Raw genomic sequence first — 27,273 nt, 5'->3', positions numbered from 1 at the left:
ATACAGAGGCTGACAGGTCATTATTACAGACACCTCTCATCACTAGTTAAAACCTCCAGGAGGGTATCTCTCCAGGAACAGGGTAGGACAGGTCTGATATAGTACTACCTACAGTAATACAGAGGCTGACAGGTCATTATTACAGACACCTCTCATCACTAGTTAAAACCTCCAGGAGGGTATCTCTCCAGGAACAGGGTAGGACAGGTCTGATATAGTACTACCTACAGTAATACAGAGGCTGACAGGTCATTATTACAGACACCTCTCATCACCAGTTAAAACCTCCAGGAGGGTATCTCTCCAGGAACAGGGTAGGACAGGTCTGATATAGTACTACCTACAGTAATACAGAGGCCGACAGGTCATTATTACAGACACCTCTCATCACTAGTTAAAACCTCCAGGAGGGTATCTCTCCAGGAACAGGGTAGGACAGGTCTGATATAGTACTACCTACAGTAATACAGAGGCCGACAGGTCATTATTACAGACACCTCTCATCACTAGTTAAAACCTCCAGGAGGGTATCTCTCCAGGAACAGGGTAGGACAGGTCTGATATAGTACTACCTACAGTAACACAGAGGCTGACAGGTCATTATTACAGACACCTCTCATCACTAGTTAAAACCTCCAGGAGGGTATCTCTCCAGGAACAGGGTAGGACAGGTCTGATATAGTACTACCTACAGTAATACAGAGGCTGACAGGTCATTATTACAGACACCTCTCATCACTAGTTAAAACCTCCAGGAGGGTATCTCTCCAGGAACAGGGTAGGACAGGTCTGATATAGTACTACCTACAGTAATACAGAGGCTGACAGGTCATTATTACAGACACCTCTCATCACCAGTTAAAACCTCCAGGAGGGTATCTCTCCAGGAACAGGGTAGGACAGGTCTGATATAGTACTACCTACAGTAATACAGAGGCCGACAGGTCATTATTACAGACACCTCTCATCACTAGTTAAAACCTCCAGGAGGGTATCTCTCCAGGAACAGGGTAGGACAGGTCTGATATAGTACTACCTACAGTAATACAGAGGCCGACAGGTCATTATTACAGACACCTCTCATCACTAGTTAAAACCTCCAGGAGGGTATCTCTCCAGGAACAGGGTAGGACAGGTCTGATATAGTACTACCTACAGTAACACAGAGGCTGACAGGTCATTATTACAGACACCTCTCATCACTAGTTAAAACCTCCAGGAGGGTATCTCTCCAGGAACAGGGTAGGACAGGTCTGATATAGTACTACCTACAGTAATACAGAGGCCGACAGGTCATTATTACAGACACCTCTCATCACTAGTTAAAACCTCCAGGAGGGTATCTCTCCAGGAACAGGGTAGGACAGGTCTGATATAGTACTACCTACAGTAATACAGAGGCCGACAGGTCATTATTACAGACACCTCTCATCACTAGTTAAAACCTCCAGGAGGGTATCTCTCCAGGAACAGGGTAGGACAGGTCTGATATAGTACTACCTACAGTAATACAGAGGCTGACAGGTCATTATTACAGACACCTCTCATCACTAGTTAAAACCTCCAGGAGGGTATCTCTCCAGGAACAGGGTAGGACAGGTCTGATATAGTACTACCTACAGTAATACAGAGGCCGACAGGTCATTATTACAGACACCTCTCATCACTAGTTAAAACCTCCAGGAGGGTATCTCTCCAGGAACAGGGTAGGACAGGTCTGATATAGTACTACCTACAGTAATACAGAGGCTGACAGGTCATTATTACAGACACCTCTCATCACTAGTTAAAACCTCCAGGAGGGTATCTCTCCAGGAACAGGGTAGGACAGGTCTGATATAGTACTACCTACAGTAATACAGAGGCTGACAGGTCATTATTACAGACACCTCTCATCACTAGTTAAAACCTCCAGGAGGGTATCTCTCCAGGAACAGGGTAGGACAGGTCTGATATAGTACTACCTACAGTAATACAGAGGCTGACAGGTCATTATTACAGACACCTCTCATCACTAGTTAAAACCTCCAGGAGGGTATCTCTCCAGGAACAGGGTAGGACAGGTCTGATATAGTACTACCTACAGTAACACAGAGGCTGACAGGTCATTATTACAGACACCTCTCATCACTAGTTAAAACCTCCAGGAGGGTATCTCTCCAGGAACAGGGTAGGACAGGTCTGATATAGTACTACCTACAGTAATACAGAGGCTGACAGGTCATTATTACAGACACCTCTCATCACTAGTTAAAACCTCCAGGAGGGTATCTCTCCAGGAACAGGGTAGGACAGGTCTGATATAGTACTACCTACAGTAATACAGAGGCTGACAGGTCATTATTACAGACACCTCTCATCACTAGTTAAAACCTCCAGGAGGGTATCTCTCCAGGAACAGGGTAGGACAGGTCTGATATAGTACTACCTACAGTAATACAGAGGCTGACAGGTCATTATTACAGACACCTCTCATCACTAGTTAAAACCTCCAGGAGGGTATCTCTCCAGGAACAGGGTAGGACAGGTCTGATATAGTACTACCTACAGTAATACAGAGGCTGACAGGTCATTATTACAGACACCTCTCATCACTAGTTAAAACCTCCAGGAGGGTATCTCTCCAGGAACAGGGTAGGACAGGTCTGATATAGTACTACCTACAGTAATACAGAGGCTGACAGGTCATTATTACAGACACCTCTCATCACTAGTTAAAACCTCCAGGAGGGTATCTCTCCAGGAACAGGGTAGGACAGGTCTGATATAGTACTACCTACAGTAATACAGAGGCTGACAGGTCATTATTACAGACACCTCTCATCACTAGTTAAAACCTCCAGGAGGGTATCTCTCCAGGAACAGGGTAGGACAGGTCTGATATAGTACTACCTACAGTAATACAGAGGCTGACAGGTCATTATTACAGACACCTCTCATCACTAGTTAAAACCTCCAGGAGGGTATCTCTCCAGGAACAGGGTAGGACAGGTCTGATATAGTACTACCTACAGTAATACAGAGGCTGACAGGTCATTATTACAGACACCTCTCATCACTAGTTAAAACCTCCAGGAGGGTATCTCTCCAGGAACAGGGTAGGACAGGTCTGATATAGTACTACCTACAGTAATACAGAGGCCGACAGGTCATTATTACAGACACCTCTCATCACTAGTTAAAACCTCCAGGAGGGTATCTCTCCAGGAACAGGGTAGGACAGGTCTGATATAGTACTACCTACAGTAATACAGAGGCCGACAGGTCATTATTACAGACACCTCTCATCACTAGTTAAAACCTCCAGGAGGGTATCTCTCCAGGAACAGGGTAGGACAGGTCTGATATAGTACTACCTACAGTAACACAGAGGCTGACAGGTCATTATTACAGACACCTCTCATCACTAGTTAAAACCTCCAGGAGGGTATCTCTCCAGGAACAGGGTAGGACAGGTCTGATATAGTACTACCTACAGTAATACAGAGGCCGACAGGTCATTATTACAGACACCTCTCATCACTAGTTAAAACCTCCAGGAGGGTATCTCTCCAGGAACAGGGTAGGACAGGTCTGATATAGTACTACCTACAGTAATACAGAGGCTGACAGGTCATTATTACAGACACCTCTCATCACTAGTTAAAACCTCCAGGAGGGTATCTCTCCAGGAACAGGGTAGGACAGGTCTGATATAGTACTACCTACAGTAATACAGAGGCCGACAGGTCATTATTACAGACACCTCTCATCACTAGTTAAAACCTCCAGGAGGGTATCTCTCCAGGAACAGGGTAGGACAGGTCTGATATAGTACTACCTACAGTAATACAGAGGCCGACAGGTCATTATTACAGACACCTCTCATCACTAGTTAAAACCTCCAGGAGGGTATCTCTCCAGGAACAGGGTAGGACAGGTCTGATATAGTACTACCTACAGTAACACAGAGGCTGACAGGTCATTATTACAGACACCTCTCATCACTAGTTAAAACCTCCAGGAGGGTATCTCTCCAGGAACAGGGTAGGACAGGTCTGATATAGTACTACCTACAGTAATACAGAGGCCGACAGGTCATTATTACAGACACCTCTCATCACTAGTTAAAACCTCCAGGAGGGTATCTCTCCAGGAACAGGGTAGGACAGGTCTGATATAGTACTACCTACAGTAATACAGAGGCCGACAGGTCATTATTACAGACACCTCTCATCACTAGTTAAAACCTCCAGGAGGGTATCTCTCCAGGAACAGGGTAGGACAGGTCTGATATAGTACTACCTACAGTAATACAGAGGCTGACAGGTCATTATTACAGACACCTCTCATCACTAGTTAAAACCTCCAGGAGGGTATCTCTCCAGGAACAGGGTAGGACAGGTCTGATATAGTACTACCTACAGTAATACAGAGGCCGACAGGTCATTATTACAGACACCTCTCATCACTAGTTAAAACCTCCAGGAGGGTATCTCTCCAGGAACAGGGTAGGACAGGTCTGATATAGTACTACCTACAGTAATACAGAGGCTGACAGGTCATTATTACAGACACCTCTCATCACTAGTTAAAACCTCCAGGAGGGTATCTCTCCAGGAACAGGGTAGGACAGGTCTGATATAGTACTACCTACAGTAATACAGAGGCTGACAGGTCATTATTACAGACACCTCTCATCACTAGTTAAAACCTCCAGGAGGGTATCTCTCCAGGAACAGGGTAGGACAGGTCTGATATAGTACTACCTACAGTAATACAGAGGCTGACAGGTCATTATTACAGACACCTCTCATCACTAGTTAAAACCTCCAGGAGGGTATCTCTCCAGGAACAGGGTAGGACAGGTCTGATATAGTACTACCTACAGTAATACAGAGGCTGACAGGTCATTATTACAGACACCTCTCATCACTAGTTAAAACCTCCAGGAGGGTATCTCTCCAGGAACAGGGTAGGACAGGTCTGATATAGTACTACCTACAGTAACACAGAGGCTGACAGGTCATTATTACAGACACCTCTCATCACTAGTTAAAACCTCCAGGAGGGTATCTCTCCAGGAACAGGGTAGGACAGGTCTGATATAGTACTACCTACAGTAATACAGAGGCTGACAGGTCATTATTACAGACACCTCTCATCACTAGTTAAAACCTCCAGGAGGGTATCTCTCCAGGAACAGGGTAGGACAGGTCTGATATAGTACTACCTACAGTAATACAGAGGCTGACAGGTCATTATTACAGACACCTCTCATCACTAGTTAAAACCTCCAGGAGGGTATCTCTCCAGGAACAGGGTAGGACAGGTCTGATATAGTACTACCTACAGTAACACAGAGGCTGACAGGTCATTATTACAGACACCTCTCATCACTAGTTAAAACCTCCAGGAGGGTATCTCTCCAGGAACAGGGTAGGACAGGTCTGATATAGTACTACCTACAGTAATACAGAGGCTGACAGGTCATTATTACAGACACCTCTCATCACTAGTTAAAACCTCCAGGAGGGTATCTCTCCAGGAACAGGGTAGGACAGGTCTGATATAGTACTACCTACAGTAACACAGAGGCTGACAGGTCATTATTACAGACACCTCTCATCACTAGTTAAAACCTCCAGGAGGGTATCTCTCCAGGAACAGGGTAGGACAGGTCTGATATAGTACTACCTACAGTAACACAGAGGCTGACAGGTCATTATTACAGACACCTCTCATCACTAGTTAAAACCTCCAGGAGGGTATCTCTCCAGGAACAGGGTAGGACAGGTCTGATATAGTACTACCTACAGTAATACAGAGGCTGACAGGTCATTATTACAGACACCTCTCATCACTAGTTAAAACCTCCAGGAGGGTATCTCTCCAGGAACAGGGTAGGACAGGTCTGATATAGTACTACCTACAGTAATACAGAGGCTGACAGGTCATTATTACAGACACCTCTCATCACTAGTTAAAACCTCCAGGAGGGTATCTCTCCAGGAACAGGGTAGGACAGGTCTGATATAGTACTACCTACAGTAATACAGAGGCTGACAGGTCATTATTACAGACACCTCTCATCACTAGTTAAAACCTCCAGGAGGGTATCTCTCCAGGAACAGGGTAGGACAGGTCTGATATAGTACTACCTACAGTAATACAGAGGCTGACAGGTCATTATTACAGACACCTCTCATCACTAGTTAAAACCTCCAGGAGGGTATCTCTCCAGGAACAGGGTAGGACAGGTCTGATATAGTACTACCTACAGTAATACAGAGGCTGACAGGTCATTATTACAGACACCTCTCATCACTAGTTAAAACCTCCAGGAGGGTATCTCTCCAGGAACAGGGTAGGACAGGTCTGATATAGTACTACCTACAGTAATACAGAGGCTGACAGGTCATTATTACAGACACCTCTCATCACTAGTTAAAACCTCCAGGAGGGTATCTCTCCAGGAACAGGGTAGGACAGGTCTGATATAGTACTACCTACAGTAACACAGAGGCTGACAGGTCATTATTACAGACACCTCTCATCACTAGTTAAAACCTCCAGGAGGGTATCTCTCCAGGAACAGGGTAGGACAGGTCTGATATAGTACTACCTACAGTAACACAGAGGCTGACAGGTCATTATTACAGACACCTCTCATCACTAGTTAAAACCTCCAGGAGGGTATCTCTCCAGGGACAGGGTAGGACAGGTCTGATATAGTACTACCTACAGTAATACAGAGGCTGACAGGTCATTATTACAGACACCTCTCATCACTAGTTAAAACCTCCAGGAGGGTATCTCTCCAGGAACAGGGTAGGACAGGTCTGATATAGTACTACCTACAGTAACACAGAGGCTGACAGGTCATTATTACAGACACCTCTCATCACTAGTTAAAACCTCCAGGAGGGTATCTCTCCAGGAACAGGGTAGGACAGGTCTGATATAGTACTACCTACAGTAATACAGAGGCTGACAGGTCATTATTACAGACACCTCTCATCACTAGTTAAAACCTCCAGGAGGGTATCTCTCCAGGAACAGGGTAGGACAGGTCTGATATAGTACTACCTACAGTAATACAGAGGCTGACAAATAACGACAAACAAATAGCACTTATTTTTTATTTTGGCAAAAAATGTGTGTGTGTGTGTGTGTGTAGTGTGTGTGTGTATCAGTCGTCAGCTCCTATGTCGTGGAACAGACAAGACATTGACTCTCCACAGTGAATCCTCCGTACAGCTTCAGACAGGATCAGAGAAACATCCACCGTCTTTATCTTACAACACTGGAGCTTCTGGGACGAGTGGGGAATCGTGTTGGTTACCACCACCTACAGAAGAGAGAGACAGAGACACGGGCAGAGAGACAGGCAGAGAGACAGGCAGAGACGGTCAGAGAGACAGACAGACGGACAGACAGACGGGCAGAGAGAGAGACCAAATCAAGAGAATCATGAGAAAACTAATAAAGCTCCAACTAAACAAACAGACCCCCCTCTGCTCCTCCCCTCCCCCCCCTCCGCTCCTCCCCCATCTGCTCCTCCCCCCTCCGCTCCTCTCCCTTCCTCTCCCCTCCCGTCCTCTCCCCTCCCGTCCCCTCCGCTCCTCTCCCCTCCCGTCCCCTCCTCCCTCCGCTCCTCTCCCTTCCTCTCCCCTCCCGCCCGCTCCTCTCCCCTCCCGTCCCCTCCGCTCCTCTCCTCTCCCCTCCCGTCTCCTCCACTCCCCTCCCCTCCCGTCCCCTCCGCTCCTCTCCTCTCCCCTCCCGTCCCCTCCCCTCCCCTCCCCGCCGCTTTTACCTGACTAATGGCTGACTCCTGGAGGATTCTGGGAGCGTCCGCGGACAGAATGGCGTGTGTTGCCATGGCGATGATCGGCCCCGCACCCCTCTCCCTCAGCATCTCCGCTGCCGCCACAAAACCCACCGCATCATCGATGATGTCATCCTGACACACACACACACACACACACACACACACACACAAACACACACACACCAGGTTAACACACACACTTCCCTGTCCTGCCCTGACTATGTGACACAGCCTCCTCCCTGACCTCTGACCCCCAGCCACTCACCACGATGATGGCGATGCGTCCGGCCACATCTCCTACGACTGTGATAGGATGTTTCTCCTTAGGGATACAGACTGACAGAAAGAGAGACGTTGGTAATGAGGTCCTTTATCTACTGACCCAGAGTCAGATGAACTCCTGATACCATGTTGGTAATGAGGTCCTTTATCTACTGACCCAGATGAACTCCTGATACCATGTTGGTAATGAGGTCCTTTATCTACTGACCCAGATGAACTCCTGATACCATGTTGGTAATGAGGTCCTTTATCTACTGACCCAGAGTCAGATGAACTCCTGATACCATGTTGGTAATGAGGTCCTTTATCTACTGACCCAGATGAACTCCTGATACCATGTTGGTAATGAGGTCCTTTATCTACTGACCCAGATGAACTCCTGATACCATTTTGGTAATGAGGTCCTTTATCTACTGACCCAGAGTCAGATAAACTCCTGATACCATGTTGGTAATGAGGTCCTTTATCTACTGACCCAGAGCCAGATGAACTCCTGATACCATGTTGGTAATGAGGTCCTTTATCTACTGACCCAGAGTCAGATAAACTCCTGATACCATGTTGGTAATGAGGTCCTTTATCTACTGACCCAGAGCCAGATGAACTCCTGATACCATGTTGGTAATGAGGTCCTTTATCTACTGACCCAGATGAACTCCTGATACCATGTTGGTAATGAGGTCCTTTATCTACTGACCCAGATGAACTCCTGATACCATGTTGGTAATGAGGTCCTTTATCTACTGACCCAGAGCCAGATGAACTCCTGATACCATGTTGGTAATGAGGCACTTTATCTACTGACCCAGAGTCAGATGAACTCCTGATACCATGTTGGTAATGAGGTCCTTTATCTACTGACCCAGAGTCAGATGAACTCCTGATACCATGTTGGTAATGAGGTCCTTTATCTACTGACCCAGATGAACTCCTGATACCATGTTGGTAATGAGGTCCTTTATCTACTGACCCAGAGCCAGATGAACTCCTGATACCATGTTGGTAATGAGGTCCTTTATCTACTGACCCAGATGAACTCCTGATACCATGTTGGTAATGAGGTCCTTTATCTACTGACCCAGAGCCAGATGAACTCCTGATACCATTTTGGTAATGAGGTCCTTTATCTACTGACCCAGAGCCAGATGAACTCCTGATACCATTTTGGTAATGAGGTCCTTTATCTACTGACCCAGATGAACTCCTGATACCATGTTGGTAATGAGGTCCTTTATCTACTGACCCAGATGAACTCCTGATACCATGTTGGTAATGAGGTCCTTTATCTACTGACCCAGATGAACTCCTGATACCATGTTGGTAATGAGGTCCTTTATCTACTGACCCAGATGAACTCCTGATACCATGTTGGTAATGAGGTCCTTTATCTAATGACCCAGAGTCAGATGAACTCCTGATACCATGTTGGTAATGAGGTCCTTTATCTACTGACCCAGATGAACTCCTGATACCATGTTGGTAATGAGGCCCTTTATCTACTGACCCAGAGTCAGATGAACTCCTGATACCATGTTGGTAATGAGGTCCTTTATCTACTGACCCAGATGAACTCCTGATACCATGTTGGTAATGAGGTCCTTTATCTACTGACCCAGAGCCAGATGAACTCCTGATACCATTTTGGTAATGAGGTCCTTTATCTACTGACCCAGAGCCAGATGAACTCCTGATACCATTTTGGTAATGAGGTCCTTTATCTACTGACCCAGAGTCAGATGAACTCCTGATACCATGTTGGTAATGAGGTCCTTTATCTACTGACCCAGAGCCAGATGAACTCCTGATACCATGTTGGTAATGAGGTCCTTTATCTACTGACCCAGATGAACTCCTGATACCATGTTGGTAATGAGGTCCTTTATCTACTGACCCAGAGTCAGATGAACTCCTGATACCATGTTGGTAATGAGGTCCTTTATCTACTGACCCAGATGAACTCCTGATACCATGTTGGTAATGAGGTCCTTTATCTACTGATCCAGATGAACTCCTGATACCATGTTGGTAATGAGGTCCTTTATCTACTGACCCAGAGTCAGATGAACTCCTGATACCATGTTGGTAATGAGGTCCTTTATCTACTGACCCAGAGTCAGATGAACTCCTGATACCATGTTGGTAATGAGGCCCTTTATCTACTGACCCAGATGAACTCCTGATACCATGTTGGTAATGAGGTCCTTTATCTACTGACCCAGATGAACTCCTGATACCATGTTGGTAATGAGGTCCTTTATCTACTGACCCAGATGAACTCCTGATACCATGTTGGTAATGAGGCCCTTTATCTACTGACCCAGAGCCAGATAAACTCCTGATACCATGTTGGTAATGAGGTCCTTTATCTACTGACCCAGATGAACTCCTGATACCATGTTGGTAATGAGGTCCTTTATCTACTGACCCAGATGAACTCCTGATACCATGTTGGTAATGAGGTCCTTTATCTACTGACCCAGAGTCAGATGAACTCCTGATACCATGTTGGTAATGAGGTCCTTTATCTACTGACCCAGAGTCAGATGAACTCCTGATACCATGTTGGTAATGAGGTCCTTTATCTACTGACCCAGAGTCAGATGAACTCCTGATACCATGTTGGTAATGAGGTCCTTTATCTACTGACCCAGAGTCAGATGAACTCCTGATACCATGTTGGTAATGAGGTCCTTTATCTACTGACCCAGATGAACTCCTGATACCATGTTGGTAATGAGGCCCTTTATCTACTGACCCAGAGTCAGATGAACTCCTGATACCATGTTGGTAATGAGGTCCTTTATCTACTGACCCAGATGAACTCCTGATACCATGTTGGTAATGAGGTCCTTTATCTACTGACCCAGATGAACTCCTGATACCATGTTGGTAATGAGGTCCTTTATCTACTGACCCAGAGGAACTCCTGATACCATGTTGGTAATGAGGTCCTTTATCTACTGACCCAGATGAACTCCTGATACCATGTTGGTAATGAGGTCCTTTATCTACTGACCCAGAGTCAGATGAACTCCTGATACCATGTTGGTAATGAGGTCCTTTATCTACTGACCCAGATGAACTCCTGATACCATGTTGGTAATGAGGTCCTTTATCTACTGACCCAGATGAACTCCTGATACCATGTTGGTAATGAGGTCCTTTATCTACTGACCCAGAGTCAGATGAACTCCTGATACCATGTTGGTAATGAGGTCCTTTATCTACTGACCCAGATGAACTCCTGATACCATGTTGGTAAGGAGGTCCTTTATCTACTGACCCAGAGTCAGATGAACTTACCGGGTAGTTCAGGTAGAACTCCGGTGGTTCTGACTGTCGGAGGAGAGTGTCGTCCATCCAGCAGGTCCGTCTCTGCATCTCCGTGGATCACAGCAATAGACACACGCAACCTCTCAGCTAGGGACTGGGCCCTAGACACAGAGACAGAGAGACACAGAGAGACACAGAGACAGAGAGACAGAGAGACACAGAGACAGAGAGACACAGAGACATAGACAGAGAGACACAGAGACAGAGAGACACAGAGACATAGACAGAGAGACACAGAGACATAGACACAGAGAGACAGAGAGAGACAGAGACATAGAGACAGAGAGACACAGAGAGACAGAGAGACAGAGAGAGACACAGAGAGACACAGAGACACACAGAGACACACAGAGACACAGAGAGAGACACAGAGACAGAGAGACAGAGAGACACAGAGACAGAGAGACACAGAGAGACACAGAGAGACACAGAGAGACACAGAGAGACACAGAGAGACACAGAGACAGAGAGACAGAGAGACAGAGAGACAGAGAGACAGACTTAGTTGTATTGTGTTAATTCATAGTGAACTAAATTAATGAGGGTCAGGGTAACTCACCTCTTAGCGGAGGACGGTGATTTGGCCACTATGACGGCATTACTGTAGTCTGGAATCTACAGGGAGACAACAAGGAGTTATGGGTAGTGGAGTCTGGAATCTACAGGGAGACAACAAGGAGTTATGGGTAGTGGAGTCAGGAATCTACAGGGAGACAACAAGGAGTTATGGGTAGTGGAGTCTGGAATCTACAGGGAGACAACAAGGAGTTATGGGTAGTGGAGTCAGGAATCTACAGGGAGACAACAAGGAGTTATGGGTAGTGGAGTCAGGAATCTACAGGGAGACAAGGAGTTATGGGTAGTGGAGTCAGGAATCTACAGGGAGACAACAAGGAGTTATGGGTAGTGGAGTCTGGAATCTACAGGGAGACAACAAGGAGTTATGGGTAGTGGAGTCAGGAATCTACAGGGAGACAACAAGGAGTTATGGGTAGTGGAGTCTGGAATCTACAGGGAGACAACAAGGAGTTATGGGTAGTGGAGTCAGGAATCTACAGGGAGACAACAAGGAGTTATGGGTAGTGGAGTCAGGAATCTACAGGGAGACAAGGAGTTATGGGTAGTGGAGTCAGGAATCTACAGGGAGACAACAAGGAGTTATGGGTAGTGGAGTCTGGAATCTACAGGGAGACAACAAGGAGTTATGGGTAGTGGAGTCTGGAATCTACAGGGAGACAACAAGGAGTTATGGGTAGTGGAGTCTGGAATCTACAGGAGACAACAAGGAGTTATGGGTAGTGGAGTCTGGAATCTACAGGAGACAACAAGGAGTTATGGGTAGTAGAGTCTGGAATCTACAGGGAGACAAGGAGTTATGGGTAGTGGAGTCAGGAATCTACAGGGAGACAAGGAGTTATGGGTAGTGGAGTCAGGAATCTACAGGGAGACAACAAGGAGTTATGGGTAGTGGAGTCAGGAATCTACAGGGAGACAACAAGGAGTTATGGGTAGTGGAGTCTGGAATCTACAGGGAGACAACAAGGAGTTATGGGTAGTGGAGTCTGGAATCTACAGGGAGACAACAAGGAGTTATGGGTAGTGGAGTCAGGAATCTACAGGGAGACAACAAGGAGTTATGGGTAGTGGAGTCAGGAATCTACAGGGAGACAAGGAGTTATGGGTAGTGGAGTCAGGAATCTACAGGGAGACAACAAGGAGTTATGGGTAGTGGAGTCTGGAATCTACAGGGAGACAACAAGGAGTTATGGGTAGTGGAGTCTGGAATCTACAGGGAGACAACAAGGAGTTATGGGTAGTGGAGTCTGGAATCTACAGGGAGACAACAAGGAGTTATGGGTAGTGGAGTCTGGAATCTACAGGAGACAACAAGGAGTTATGGGTAGTGGAGTCTGGAATCTACAGGAGACAACAAGGAGTTATGGGTAGTAGAGTCTGGAATCTACAGGGAGGCAACAAGGAGTTATGGGTAGTGGAGTCTGGAATCTACAGAATATGTCGTGGAAAATCATTTTCAAATACAACGCTTACCAGAACTTTTAAAATCAAACATGCTCTTTATTACAACTGTACAGCCCACTGGCATGTCCCCGCGGAACACACCCCGCGGAACACACCCCGCGGAACACACACCGCTTCCCAACCCCGGTTCCAACATTTATACATAAATAGCATATGGGTCCACCCCATATGCAAATAAGCATACTTCCCCTAATTCTTCCTGCCATCCTTATCTTTTTAGTTCAGGCTTCCTGCTTGTTCACGCCTACTAACGCCCATTATCTGCTTTCAGTTAAATTATAATAGTGGCCAGACCCATGCTTGTCTTAAAAATAATATATGTCCCTCTATACTCTAGGCCTATGACTCAACCCTGTATTTAATTCAATGCCCCAGCATGTTCTCTGGTATGTCCTTATTGGAATTGGCAGACTCTATGTCTCTTCTTATCATTAGTGTCCAGTTGCCTTAGGCATATTTCTCTGGTATGTGTGCTTTTAGTGGAATGTGTAGACTATAAGTCTAGTGTGTCCAATTGTTTTAGGTGCCCATGTGTCTGGTCAGTCTGTCAGCACAATGGAGAAAATAAGAGGGCCAGAACGTCCCTTAGTATATCTCCATTACCAGTCTCATGATCAACGTGAACATGTGGTTCGTTACTTTAATGTTCAGCTGTCTTATGTCTTTATATGTTATCCATGTGTCTTATGTTACTACTACAGAGACAACAAGGCGTTATGGGTAGTGGAGTCTGGAATATACAGGGAGACAACAAGGAGTTATGGGTAGTGGAGTCTGGAATCTACAGGAGACAACAAGGAGTTATGGGTAGTGGAGTCTGGAATCTACAGGGAGACAACAAGGAGTTATGGGTAGTGGAGTCTGGAATCTACAGGGAGACAACAAGGAGTTATGGGTAGTGGAGTCTGGAATCTACAGGAGACAACAAGGAGTTATGGGTAGTGGAGTCTGGAATCTACAGGGAGACAACAAGGAGTTATGGGTAGTGGAGTCTGGAATCTACAGGGAGACAACAAGGAGTTATGGGTAGTGGAGTCTGGAATCTACAGGAGACAACAAGGAGTTATGGGTAGTGGAGTCTGGAATCTACAGGGAGACAACAAGGAGTTATGGGTAGTGGAGTCAGGAATCTACAGGGAGACAACAAGGAGTTATGGGTAGTGGAGTCTGGAATCTACAGGGAGACAACAAAGAGTTATGGGTAGTGGAGTCTGGGATCTACAGGGAGACAAGGAGTTATGGGTAGTGGAGTCTGGAATCTACAGGAGACAACAAGGAGTTATGGGTAGTGGAGTCTGGAATCTACAGGGAGACAACAAGGAGTTATGGGTAGTGGAGTCTGGAATCTACAGGGAGACAACAAGGAGTTATGGGTAGTGGAGTCTGGAATCTACAGGGAGACAACAAGGAGTTATGGGTAGTGGAGTCTGGAATCTACAGGGAGACAACAAGGAGTTATGGGTAGTGGAGTCTGGAATCTACAGGGAGACAACAAGGAGTTATGGGTAGTGGAGTCTGGAATCTACAGGGAGACAACAAGGAGTTATGGGTAGTGGAGTCTGGAATCTACAGGAGACGACAAGGAGTTATGGGTAGTGGAGTCTGGAATCTACAGGAGACAACAAGGAGTTATGGGTAGTAGAGTCTGGAATCTACAGGGAGGCAACAAGGAGTTATGGGTAGTGGAGTCTGGAATCTACAGGAGACAACAAGGCGTTATGGGTAGTGGAGTCAGGAATATACAGGGAGACAACAAGGAGTTATGGGTAGTGGAGTCTGGAATCTACAGGAGACAACAAGGAGTTATGGGTAGTGGAGTCTGGAATCTACAGGGAGACAACAAGGAGTTATGGGTAGTGGAGTCTGGAATCTACAGGGAGACAACAAGGAGTTATGGGTAGTGGAGTCTGGAATCTACAGGAGACAACAAGGAGTTATGGGTAGTGGAGTCTGGAATCTACGGGGAGACAACAAGAAGTAGAGTACATGTTGTGGGGTAGTGTAGTCCTACCTCCTCCTGTATGTTCTGGGGGGTTGTGGGTAGTGTAGTCCTACCTCCTCCTGTATGTACTGCAGTAGGAAGGGAGAAGCTCTCAGGTTGTCTACTGGGGGGTTGTGGGTAGTGTAGTCCTACCTCCTCCTGTATGTACTGGGGGGTTGTGGGTAGTGTAGTCCTACCTCCTCCTGTATGTACTGGGGGGTTGTGGGTAGTGTAGTCCTACCTCCTCCTGTATGTACTGGGGGGTTGTGGGTAGTGTAGGCCTACCTCCTCCTGTATGTACTGGGGGGTTGTGGGTAGTGTAGTCCTACCTCCTCCTGTATGTACAGGGGGGTTGTGGGTAGTGTAGTCCTACCTCCTCCTGTATGTACTGCAGTAGGAAGGGAGAAGCTTTCAGGTTGTCTACTGGGGGGTTGTGGGTAGTGTAGTCCTACCTCCTCCTGTATGTACTGCAGTAGGAAGGGAGAAGCTCTCAGGTTGTCTACTGGGGGGTTGTGGGTAGTGTAGTCCTACCTCCTCCTATATGTACTGGGGGGTTGTGGGTAGTGTAGTCCTACCTCCTCCTGTATGTACTGGGGGTTGTGGGTAGTGTAGTCCTACCTCCTCCTGTATGTACTGCAGTAGGAAGGGAGAAGCTCTCAGGTTGTCTACTGGGGGGTTGTGGGTAGTGTAGTCCTACCTCCTCCTGTATGTACTGCAGTAGGAAGGGAGAAGCTCTCAGGTTGTCTACTGGGGGGTTGTGGGTAGTGTAGTCCTACCTCCTCCTGTATGTACTGGGGGTTGTGGGTAGTGTAGTCCTACCTCCTCCTGTATGTACTGGGGGGGTTGTGGGTAGTGTAGTCCTACCTCCTCCTGTAGTGATGCGCGTTTGTAGCAATACTGGCTGTATCCAAGGCTCAGCCAATCGTTCATGTAAGTCGCTCTGGATAAGAGCGTCTGCTAAATGACTTAAATGTAAATGTACTGGGGGGTTGTGGGTAGTGTAGTCCTACCTCCTCCTGTATGTACTGGGGGGTTGTGGGTAGTGTAGTCCTACCTCCTCCTGTATGTACTGCAGTAGGAAGGGAGACGCTCTCAGGTTGTCTACTGGGGGGTTGTGGGTAGTGTAGTCCTACCTCCTCCTGTATGTACTGCAGTAGGAAGGGAGAAGCTCTCAGGTTGTCTACTGGGGGGTTGTGGGTAGTGTAGTCCTACCTCCTCCTGTATGTACTGGGGGGTTGTGGGTAGTGTAGTCCTACCTTCTCCTGTATGTACTGCAGTAGGAAGGGAGAAGCTCTCAGGTTGTCTACTGGGGGGTTGTGGGTAGTGTAGTCCTACCTCCTCCTGTATGTACTGGGGGGTTGTGGGTAGTGTAGTCCTACCTCCTCCTGTATGTACTGGGGGGTTGTGGGTAGTGTAGTCCTACCTCCTCCTGTATGTACTGGGGGGGTTGTGGGTAGTGTAGTCCTACCTCCTCCTATATGTACTGGGGGGTTGTGGGTAGTGTAGTCCTACCTCCTCCTGTATGTACTGGGGGTTGTGGGTAGTGTAGTCCTACCTCCTCCTGTATGTACTGCAGTAGGAAGGGAGAAGCTCTCAGGTTGTCTACTGGGGGGTTGTGGGTAGTGTAGTCCTACCTCCTCCTGTATGTACTGGGGGGTTGTGGGTAGTGTAGTCCTACCTCCTCCTGTATGTACTGGGGGGTTGTGGGTAGTGTAGTCCTACCTTCTCCTGTATGTACTGCAGTAGGAAGGGAGAAGCTCTCAGGTTGTCTACTGGGGGGTTGTGGGTAGTGTAGTCCTACCTCCTCCTGTATGTACTGGGGGGTTGTGGGTAGTGTAGTCCTACCTCCTCCTGTATGTACTGGGGGGTTGTGGGTAGTGTAGTCCTACCTCCTCCTGTATGTACTGGGGGGGTTGTGGGTAGTGTAGTCCTACCTCCTCCTATATGTACTGGGGGGTTGTGGGTAGTGTAGTCCTACCTCCTCCTGTATGTACTGGGGGTTGTGGGTAGTGTAGTCCTACCTCCTCCTGTATGTACTGCAGTAGGAAGGGAGAAGCTCTCAGGTTGTCTACTGGGGGGTTGTGGGTAGTGTAGTCCTACCTCCTCCTGTATGTACTGCAGTAGGAAGGGAGAAGCTCTCAGGTTGTCTACTGGGGGGTTGTGGGTAGTGTAGTCCTACCTCCTCCTGTATGTACTGGGGGTTGTGGGTAGTGTAGTCCTACCTCCTCCTGTATGTACTGGGGGGGTTGTGGGTAGTGTAGTCCTACCTCCTCCTGTAGTGATGCGCGTTTGTAGCAATACTGGCTGTATCCAAGGCTCAGCCAATCGTTCATGTAAGTCGCTCTGGATAAGAGCGTCTGCTAAATGACTTAAATGTAAATGTACTGGGGGGTTGTGGGTAGTGTAGTCCTACCTCCTCCTGTATGTACTGGGGGGTTGTGGGTAGTGTAGTCCTACCTCCTCCTGTATGTACTGCAGTAGGAAGGGAGACGCTCTCAGGTTGTCTACTGGGGGGTTGTGGGTAGTGTAGTCCTACCTCCTCCTGTATGTACTGCAGTAGGAAGGGAGAAGCTCTCAGGTTGTCTACTGGGGGGTTGTGGGTAGTGTAGTCCTACCTCCTCCTGTATGTACTGGGGGGTTGTGGGTAGTGTAGTCCTACCTCCTCCTGTATGTACTGGGGGGTTGTGGGTAGTGTAGTCCTACCTTCTCCTGTATGTACTGCAGTAGGAAGGGAGAAGCTCTCAGGTTGTCTACTGGGGGGTTGTGGGTAGTGTAGTCCTACCTCCTCCTGTATGTACTGGGGGGTTGTGGGTAGTGTAGTCCTACCTCCTCCTGTATGTACTGGGGGGTTGTGGGTAGTGTAGTCCTACCTCCTCCTGTATGTACTGGGGGGGTTGTGGGTAGTGTAGTCCTACCTCCTCCTGTAGTGATGCGCGTTTGTAGCAATACTGGCTGTATCCAAGGCTCAGCCAATCGTTCATGTAAGTCGCTCTGGATAAGAGCGTCTGCTAAATGACTTAAATGTAAATGTACTGGGGGGTTGTGGGTAGTGTAGTCCTACCTCCTCCTGTATGTACTGGGGGGTTGTGGGTAGTGTAGTCCTACCTCCTCCTGTATGTACTGCAGTAGGAAGGGAGACGCTCTCAGGTTGTCTACTGGGGGGTTGTGGGTAGTGTAGTCCTACCTCCTCCTGTATGTACTGCAGTAGGAAGGGAGAAGCTCTCAGGTTGTCTACTGGGGGGTTGTGGGTAGTGTAGTCCTACCTCCTCCTGTATGTACTGGGGGGTTGTGGGTAGTGTAGTCCTACCTCCTCCTGTATGTACTGGGGGGTTGTGGGTAGTGTAGTCCTACCTTCTCCTGTATGTACTGCAGTAGGAAGGGAGAAGCTCTCAGGTTGTCTACTGGGGGGTTGTGGGTAGTGTAGTCCTACCTCCTCCTGTATGTACTGGGGGGTTGTGGGTAGTGTAGTCCTACCTCCTCCTGTATGTACTGCAGTAGGAAGGGAGAAGCTCTCAGGTTGTCTACTGGAATGTTGAAAAAGCCCTGAATCTCCTTCTGATGAAGATCCACGGTGATGAGATGGGTCAGACCTACACACACACACACACACACACACACGTCAGACCTAACACAGTGTAGATGAGCTGTTATCTCCAACACATCAGAGAGTAACATAACGCGTTGTCTCACCTGCCCGACACATCAGAGAGGCGATCAGCTTACAGACGATGGATCCCCGTTTCCTCATCTTACACTGTTTACTGTAGGGCAGGTACGGTAGCACGCCACACACACTCCTCGCACACGCCGTCACACACCCATACGCCATCACACACAGCTCCATCAGGCACCGGTTCACATCCCTGCACACACACACAGTTTACTGTTACGGTAACACAAATACACAGAGAGAGGGAGAGCTCCATTCATAAAATAATTTGAATGTTTAAAGTAGTGACTAAAGTATTCCACCCTGAATCTGTAGAACTGTGTGAAAATGTGTTAGAATCATAAGACTATAATCTGATGATGTAACAGAGATTTAGAATCATAAGACTATAATCTGATGATGTAACAGAGATTTAGAATCATAAGACTATAATCTGATGATGTAACAGAGAGTTAGAATCATAAGACTATAATCTGATGATGTAACAGATTTAGAATCATAAGAGTATAATCTGATGATGTAACAGAGATTTAGAACTATCGCATTGTATTCTTTTGTAGCTATACAAGCAGGGTGCAGCTGTGAAACCAATAACAGAAAACCGTTGGTGAAAGCAGACTTACCCGCCCAGGGAGGGGAAGTGAGAGGCTTGTAGAATATTGTGAAACACGATAACTATGTGTGGGTATAGTGGGGAAATACAGCCTGGCTGAGCAGAGAGAAGCCTGTGATAAGAACTTGTGTGTGTGTGTGTGTGTGTGTGTGTGTGTGTGTGTGTGTGTGTGTGTGTGTGTGTGTGTGTATAAAAAGACTAGCTTTGCACCAGAGAAGCAGAGCGCTCTCTGAATAAAGAACGGATCCTTTGTATGCTGGGACTCTTGTCTGTTTATTAAAACTGGAGCCTCTAGGATACAGATAAGAGTTATAACATAGTTCAGTTAGAACATTGAGATAGAAATTCTCGTGACATCCATACAGTGATGAGGGGTGTTACGTTCCCACAAGACAAACTCAAAATGTTGCTCACAACAAAAGGACATCCCTTTGATTCACCTGGTCAGTCTATGTCATGGAGAGAGCAGGGCTAGGAGGAAGGACGGAGGACTGAAGATCAGTCTATGTCATGGAGAGAGCAGGGCTAGGAGGAAGGACGGAGGACTGAAGATCAGTCTATGTCATGGAGAGAGCAGGGCTAGGAGGAAGAACAGAGGACTGAAGATCAGTCTATGTCATGGAGAGAGCAGGGCTAGGAGGAAGAACGGAGGACTGAAGATCAGTCTATGTCATGGAGAGAGCAGGGCTAGGAGGAAGAACCGAGGACTGAAGATCAGTCTATGTCATGGAGAGAGCAGGGCTAGGAGGAAGGACGGCAGACTGAAGATCAGTCTATGTCATGGAGAGAGCAGGGCTAGGAGGAAGAACGGAGGACTGAAGATCAGTCTATGTCACGGAGAGAGCAGGGCTAGGAGGAAGAACAGAGGACTGAAGATCAGTCTATGTCATGGAGAGAGCAGGGCTAGGAGGAAGAACAGAGGACTGAAGATCAGTCTATGTCACGGAGAGAGCAGGGCTAGGAGGAAGAACAGAGGACTGAAGATCAGTCTATGTCATGGAGAGAGCAGGGCTAGGAGGAAGGACGGAGGACTGAAGATCAGTCTATGTCATGGAGAGAGCAGGGCTAGGAGGAAGAACGGAGGACTGAAGATCAGTCTATGTCATGGAGAGAGCAGGGCTAGGAGGAAGAACAGAGGACTGAAGATCAGTCTATGTCATGGAGAGAGCAGGGCTAGGAGGAAGGACGGAGGACTGAAGATCAGTCTATGTCACGGAGAGAGCAGGGCTAGGAGGAAGAACAGAGGACTGAAGATCAGTCTATGTCACGGAGAGAGCAGGGCTAGGAGGAAGGACGGAGGACTGAAGATCAGTCTATGTCATGGAGAGAGCAGGGCTAGGAGGAAGAACGGAGGACTGAAGATCAGTCTATGTCATGGAGAGAGCAGGGCTAGGAGGAAGAACAGAGGACTGAAGATCAGTCTATGTCATGGAGAGAGCAGGGCTAGGAGGAAGGACGGCAGACTGAAGATCAGTCTATGTCATGGAGAGAGCAGGGCTAGGAGGAAGAACGGAGGACTGAAGATCAGTCTATGTCACGGAGAGAGCAGGGCTAGGAGGAAGAACAGAGGACTGAAGATCAGTCTATGTCATGGAGAGAGCAGGGCTAGGAGGAAGAACAGAGGACTGAAGATCAGTCTATGTCACGGAGAGAGCAGGGCTAGGAGGAAGAACAGAGGACTGAAGATCAGTCTATGTCATGGAGAGAGCAGGGCTAGGAGGAAGGACGGAGGACTGAAGATCAGTCTATGTCATGGAGAGAGCAGGGCTAGGAGGAAGAACGGAGGACTGAAGATCAGTCTATGTCATGGAGAGAGCAGGGCTAGGAGGAAGAACAGAGGACTGAAGATCAGTCTATGTCATGGAGAGAGCAGGGCTAGGAGGAAGGACGGAGGACTGAAGATCAGTCTATGTCACGGAGAGAGCAGGGCTAGGAGGAAGAACAGAGGACTGAAGATCAGTCTATGTCACGGAGAGAGCAGGGCTAGGAGGAAGGACGGAGGACTGAAGATCAGTCTATGTCATGGAGAGAGCAGGGCTAGGAGGAAGAACGGCGGACTGAAGACAGCAGAACGCCTCGAGATAAAAACCGAATACATCTGTAAATCTGACTAAATATTAGCACTTCACTCCACATACTCCTGGGAAATAACCTTCAACCTGGACAACAAAACAAATGATAACCTTCAACCTGGACAACAAAACAAATGATAACCTTCAACCTGGACAACACAACAAATGATAACCTTCAACCTGGATAACAAAACAAATGATAACCTTCAACCTGGATAACAAAACAAATGATAACCTTTAACCTGGATAACAGCAACAAATGATAACCTTCAACCTGGATAACAGCAACAAATGATAACCTTCAACCTGGATAACAACACAAAACAAATAATAACCTTCAACCTGGATGACAACAAAACAAATACCACGTGTATCGTGAAAGAAGCCTGTGATTGGACGGTGTATACCACGTGTTTCCTGATAGAAGCCTGTGTTTGGACGGTGTATACCACGTGTATCCTGATAGAAGCCTGTGATTGGACGGTGTATACCACGTGTATCCTGATAGAAGCCTGTGATTAGACGGTGTATACCACGTGTATCCTGATAGAAGCCTGTAATTGGACGGTGTATACCACGTGTATCCTGAAAGAAGCCTGTAATTGGACGGTGTATACCACGTGTATCCTGATAGAAGCCTGTAATTGGTTGGTGTATACCACGTATATCTATAAAGAAGCTTGTAATTGGACGGTATATACCACGTATATCTATAAAGAAGCCTGTAATTGGACGGTGTATACCACGTATATCCTGATAGAAGCCTGTAATTGGACGGTGTAAACCACGTGTATCCTGATAGAAGCCTGTGATTGGACGGTGTATACCACGTCTATCCTGAACCCTGTGATTGGACGGTGTACACCACGTGTTTCCTGATAGAAGCCTGTAATTGGACGGTGTAAACCACGTGTATCCTGATAGAAGCCTGTGATTGGACGGTGTATACCACGTCTATCCTGAACCCTGTGATTGGACGGTGTACACCACGTGTTTCCTGATAGAAGCCTGTGATTGGACGCTGTATACCACGTCTATCCTGAACCCTGTGATTGGACGGTGTAAACCACGTGTATCCTGATAGAAGCCTGTGATTGGACGGTGTATACCACGTCTATCCTGAACCCTGTGATTGGACGGTGTATACCACGTGTTTCCTGATAGAAGCCTGTGATTGGACGGTGTATACCACGTCTATCCTGAACCCTGTGATTGGACGGTGTAAACCACGTGTATCCTGATAGAAGCCTGTGATTGGACGGTGTATACCACGTGTATCCTGAACCCTGTGATTGGACGGTGTACACCACGTGTTTCCTGATAGAAGCCTGTGATTGGACGGTGTATACCACGTCTATCCTGAACCCTGTGATTGGACGGTGTAAACCACGTGTATCCTGATAGAAGCCTGTGATTGGACGGTGTATACCACGTCTATCCTGAACCCTGTGATTGGACGGTGTACACCACGTGTTTCCTGATAGAAGCCTGTGATTGGACGGTGTATACCACGTCTATCCTGAACCCTGTGATTGGACGGTGTAAACCACGTGTATCCTGATAGAAGCCTGTGATTGGACGGTGTATACCACGTGTATCCTGAACCCTGTGATTGGACGGTGTACACCACGTGTTTCCTGATAGAAGCCTGTGATTGGACGGTGTATACCACGTGTATCCTGATAGAAGCCTGTGATTGGACGGTGTATACCACGTGTATCCTGATAGAAGCCTTTAATTGGACGGTGTAAACCACGTGTATCCTGATAGAAGCCTGTGATTGGACGGTGTATACCACGTGTATCCTGAACCCTGTGATTGGACGGTGTACACCACGTGTTTCCTGATAGAAGCCTGTGATTGGACGGTGTACACCACGTGTTTCCTGATAGAAGCCTGGGATTGGACGGTGTATACCACGTGTTTCCTGATAGAAGCCTGTGATTGGACGGTGTACACCACGTGTATCCTGATAGAAGCCTGTGATTGGACGGTGTAAACCACGTGTTTCCTGATAGAAGCCTGTGATTGGACGGTGTAAACCATGTGTTTCCTGATAGAAGCCTGTGATTGGACGGTGTAAACCATGTGTTTCCTGATAGAAGCCTGTGATTGGACGGTGTAAACCACGTGTTTCCTGTATATAGGACTAATACAAATTGAAACTGACGGTGAGATGGTCTGGATGATGTAGACGTCTTTCCCTCTGACCGACTCCTGGATCTGGATACGCGTTTCTATGGAGACAAGAGGTCAGGGGTCACATAGAACCATTACCATCGTCATCATCATCCTCCTCCTCCTCCTTGTCCTCACCTCCATTAGAATCCTGGTAGACTTCAGTCTTCCCCAGCTCTACGCCCAGTCTCCTATAGACAGACAGGAGGTGTTATATAATACTCAACTAGAGGTGTTACAGTCTCCTACCAGAGGGAAAGGGTTTAGCTCCATCAAGGTCCTGGTGAAGAGCAGCTGTGTTAAAGCAGGGCTGGAGAAGAAGCCTTCACAGCGGCTAGTTCAGAGAACCCTGAGGGGTGCGTTCAGCAGGACATAACGTTTTGGAACGTTCAGATACAAAATGTCATGTAGAACAAGCATTTCTATCTAACATGTAGTACGAGGGAATCATGTCCTCTCTAGTCAAGGCGTTTCTATCTGCAACCGCCCTGGCCTAACCTGGAACGTCTGGAAGGTGGGTGTGGCCTATCGACTCACCCTGCGATCCTATTGGCCAGCTCCATACAAGAGGGGGAGGAGTTAGCGGAGAACAGGACCAATCGGTCCTTTAGTTTGTCTACATTGGTCTTAGCCCCTCCCTCTGGGGGCGTGGCCAGACCCTGTCTGGGCTGCCACACTTCAGTGAGACCGTCCTGGAAAACACACAACATTATTACCACACAAATCACGTGCCAAATACAACAGGTGTAGAACTTACTGTCAAATGCTTACTTACAAGCCTTTAACCAACAATACCGTTTTAAGAAAACAGGGTTAAGAAAATAAAGTAAAATAAATAATGTTTTTTTAAATCACACAATAAAATAACAATACTGTGTCTATACACAGTCTCAGGTTTTGTTCAGTGGGCGAAACACTGGGATTCAATAGCCAATAGGTTACATTAGCAGACAACCATGAACCGGCTATAAAAACATTCACACAGAAACCCTCATCACTTCCCCTCTGTGTCCAGTAGCTCGCTACTGTAGCTACCTGTCCTCCAGGTATTGTTGGATTCAGAACAGCAGAGTAACGACAACATGAAAGACGAAGATAAACTAGCTAGTAGTATTAAGTAACGTTAGCTACCTGTCCTCCAGGTATTGTTGGATTCAGAACAGCAGAGTAACGACAACATGAAAGACGAAGATAAACTAGCTAGTAGTATTAAGTAACGTTAGCTACTGTAGGTACCTGTCCTCCAGGTATTGATGGATTCAGAACAGCAGAGTAACGACAACATGAAAGACGAAGATAAACTAGCTAGTAGTATTAAGTAACGTTAGCTACTGTAGCTACCTGTCCTCCAGGTATTGATGGATTCAGAACAGCAGAGTAACGACAACATGAAAGACGAAGATAAACTAGCTAGTAGTATTAAGTAACGTTAGCTACTGTAGGTACCTGTCCTCCAGGTATTGTTGGATTCAGAACAGCAGAGTAACGACAACATGAAAGACGAAGATAAACTAGCTAGTAGTATTAAGTAACGTTAGCTACTGTAGCTACCTGTCCTCCAGGTATTGTTGGATTCAGAACAGCAGAGTAACGACAACATGAAAGACGAAGATAAACTAGCTAGTAGTATTAAGTAACGTTAGCTACCTGTCCTCCAGGTATTGATGGATTCAGAACAGCAGAGTAACGACAACATGAAAGACGAAGATAAACTAGCTAGTAGTATTAAGTAACGTTAGCTACTGTAGCTACCTGTCCTCCAGGTATTGTTGGATTCAGAACAGCAGAGTAACGACAACATGAAAGACGAAGATAAACTAGCTAGTAGTATTAAGTAACGTTAGCTACTGTAGGTACCTGTCCTCCAGGTATTGTTGGATTCAGAACAGCAGAGTAACGACAACATGAAAGACGAAGATAAACTAGCTAGTAGTATTAAGTAACGTTAGCTACTGTAGGTACCTGTCCTCCAGGTATTGATGGATTCAGAACAGCAGAGTAACGACAACATGAAAGACGAAGATAAACTAGCTAGTAGTATTAAGTAACGTTAGCTACTGTAGGTACCTGTCCTCCAGGTATTGTTGGATTCAGAACAGCAGAGTAACGACAACATGAAAGACGAAGATAAACTAGCTAGTAGTATTAAGTAACGTTAGCTACTGTAGCTACCTGTCCTCCAGGTATTGATGGATTCAGAACAGCAGAGTAACGACAACATGAAAGACGAAGATAAACTAGCTAGTAGTATTAAGTAACGTTAGCTACTGTAGGTACCTGTCCTCCAGGTATTGATGGATTCAGAACAGCAGAGTAACGACAACATGAAAGACGAAGATAAACTAGCTAGTAGTATTAAGTAACGTTAGCTACTGTAGGTACCTGTCCTCCAGGTATTGTTGGATTCAGAACAGCAGAGTAACGACAACATGAAAGACGAAGATAAACTAGCTAGTAGTATTAAGTAACGTTAGCTACTGTAGGTACCTGTCCTCCAGGTATTGTTGGATTCAGAACAGCAGAGTAACGACAACATGAAAGACGAAGATAAACTAGCTAGTTTAAGTAGCTAGAGAACTAACTCTCTCGTCTACAGCAGGGTTTCCCAAACTCGGTCCTGGTATTTACTCTAGCACTACACAGCAGATAGAAATCATCAAAGCCTGATGATGAGTTGGTTATTTTGAATCTGCTGTGTCGTCCTAGGCGCAGGGCCCAGGGGTTTGGGAAAGCCTGGTCTTCCGGTACCTTACCTGGTGGTTACCATGGTGATATCGGGGATGGGATCACCTGGCTGCTCAAGCACTTCCTGACAGCTAACGTTAGCTAGCAACAAACTAAGGGGTAAAAGTTCTTACATACCAAACCACTTATATTTACAATGTTCCAAGTCTAAACTAGCAAGAATATAACTAGCTAGCTAGCGTTACAGTTATATAACACTTTAATTGAGATACTTTTAGGGGTTTAAGTTAGCCAAGGTAAAAGCCGCCAGTTGTAACTGACAGTCTCGTAATGAGCTGAACTCGTTACCAGTCATTATCCCACGTCCAGCGGTCTATCCCGTACTTCACCGTTTATAGTATTAGATGTGTCCAGGTTGCGATGCTTTGGGGAACTGACAGACAATATAAACAACGTCGTTAATCTAATAAATCTCTCACCAGTTTGCTTTCGGTGTCCAGTAAAAGTCGCATTAACTTTTCTTTCCAAACCACAAGTCAACCGACTGGAGACATGAGTTCTGCTAACAGCTGTTTAGCAGACAGACACGAGTAGCAACGCCACCCAGCG

General features: G+C 46.8%; 1 protein-coding gene and 2 long non-coding RNA genes across 5 annotated transcripts; 2 read left to right on the top strand and 1 right to left on the bottom strand.

Moving 5' to 3' along the window:
* Window positions 1-7,147: 7,147 nt before the first annotated feature.
* On the bottom strand, window positions 7,148-27,184 carry LOC129847385 (phosphoribosyl pyrophosphate synthase-associated protein 2-like). The gene is made up of 11 exons (XM_055915161.1): window positions 27,144-27,184; window positions 24,517-24,671; window positions 24,118-24,170; window positions 23,972-24,038; window positions 19,137-19,309; window positions 18,921-19,036; window positions 11,985-12,040; window positions 11,396-11,526; window positions 8,076-8,146; window positions 7,796-7,942; window positions 7,148-7,330 (listed from the first exon to the last, which is right to left on the bottom strand). The coding sequence occupies exons 1-11, from the start codon at window positions 27,174-27,176 to the stop codon at window positions 7,172-7,174; spliced, it is 1,161 nt and encodes a 386-aa protein (XP_055771136.1). The 5' UTR covers window positions 27,177-27,184; the 3' UTR covers window positions 7,148-7,171.
* Window positions 8,703-9,634, top strand: LOC129847386 (uncharacterized). The gene is made up of 3 exons (XR_008758413.1): window positions 8,703-8,772; window positions 8,938-8,994; window positions 9,580-9,634. It is a non-coding gene; the product is annotated as an uncharacterized LOC129847386 (long non-coding RNA).
* Window positions 10,643-11,418, top strand: LOC129847387 (uncharacterized). Of its 3 annotated transcripts, XR_008758416.1 has the most exons (4): window positions 10,643-10,779; window positions 10,831-10,887; window positions 11,092-11,148; window positions 11,251-11,348. It is a non-coding gene; the product is annotated as an uncharacterized LOC129847387 (long non-coding RNA). The 3 variants fall into 3 exon arrangements; XR_008758415.1 differs by lacking the exon at window positions 10,643-10,779 and having other exon boundaries at window positions 10,821-10,887; XR_008758414.1 differs by lacking the exons at window positions 10,643-10,779; window positions 10,831-10,887 and adding an exon at window positions 11,359-11,418 and having other exon boundaries at window positions 11,080-11,148; window positions 11,251-11,307.
* Window positions 27,185-27,273: the final 89 nt, after the last annotated feature.

Source organism: Salvelinus fontinalis, unplaced genomic scaffold (genome assembly GCF_029448725.1).
Source record: "Salvelinus fontinalis isolate EN_2023a unplaced genomic scaffold, ASM2944872v1 scaffold_0818, whole genome shotgun sequence".
Classification (NCBI taxonomy): Eukaryota; Metazoa; Chordata; class Actinopteri; order Salmoniformes; family Salmonidae; genus Salvelinus; species Salvelinus fontinalis.
Note: the sequence above shows the minus strand (reverse complement) of the source record. Positions and strands in the feature narration are given on the sequence as shown.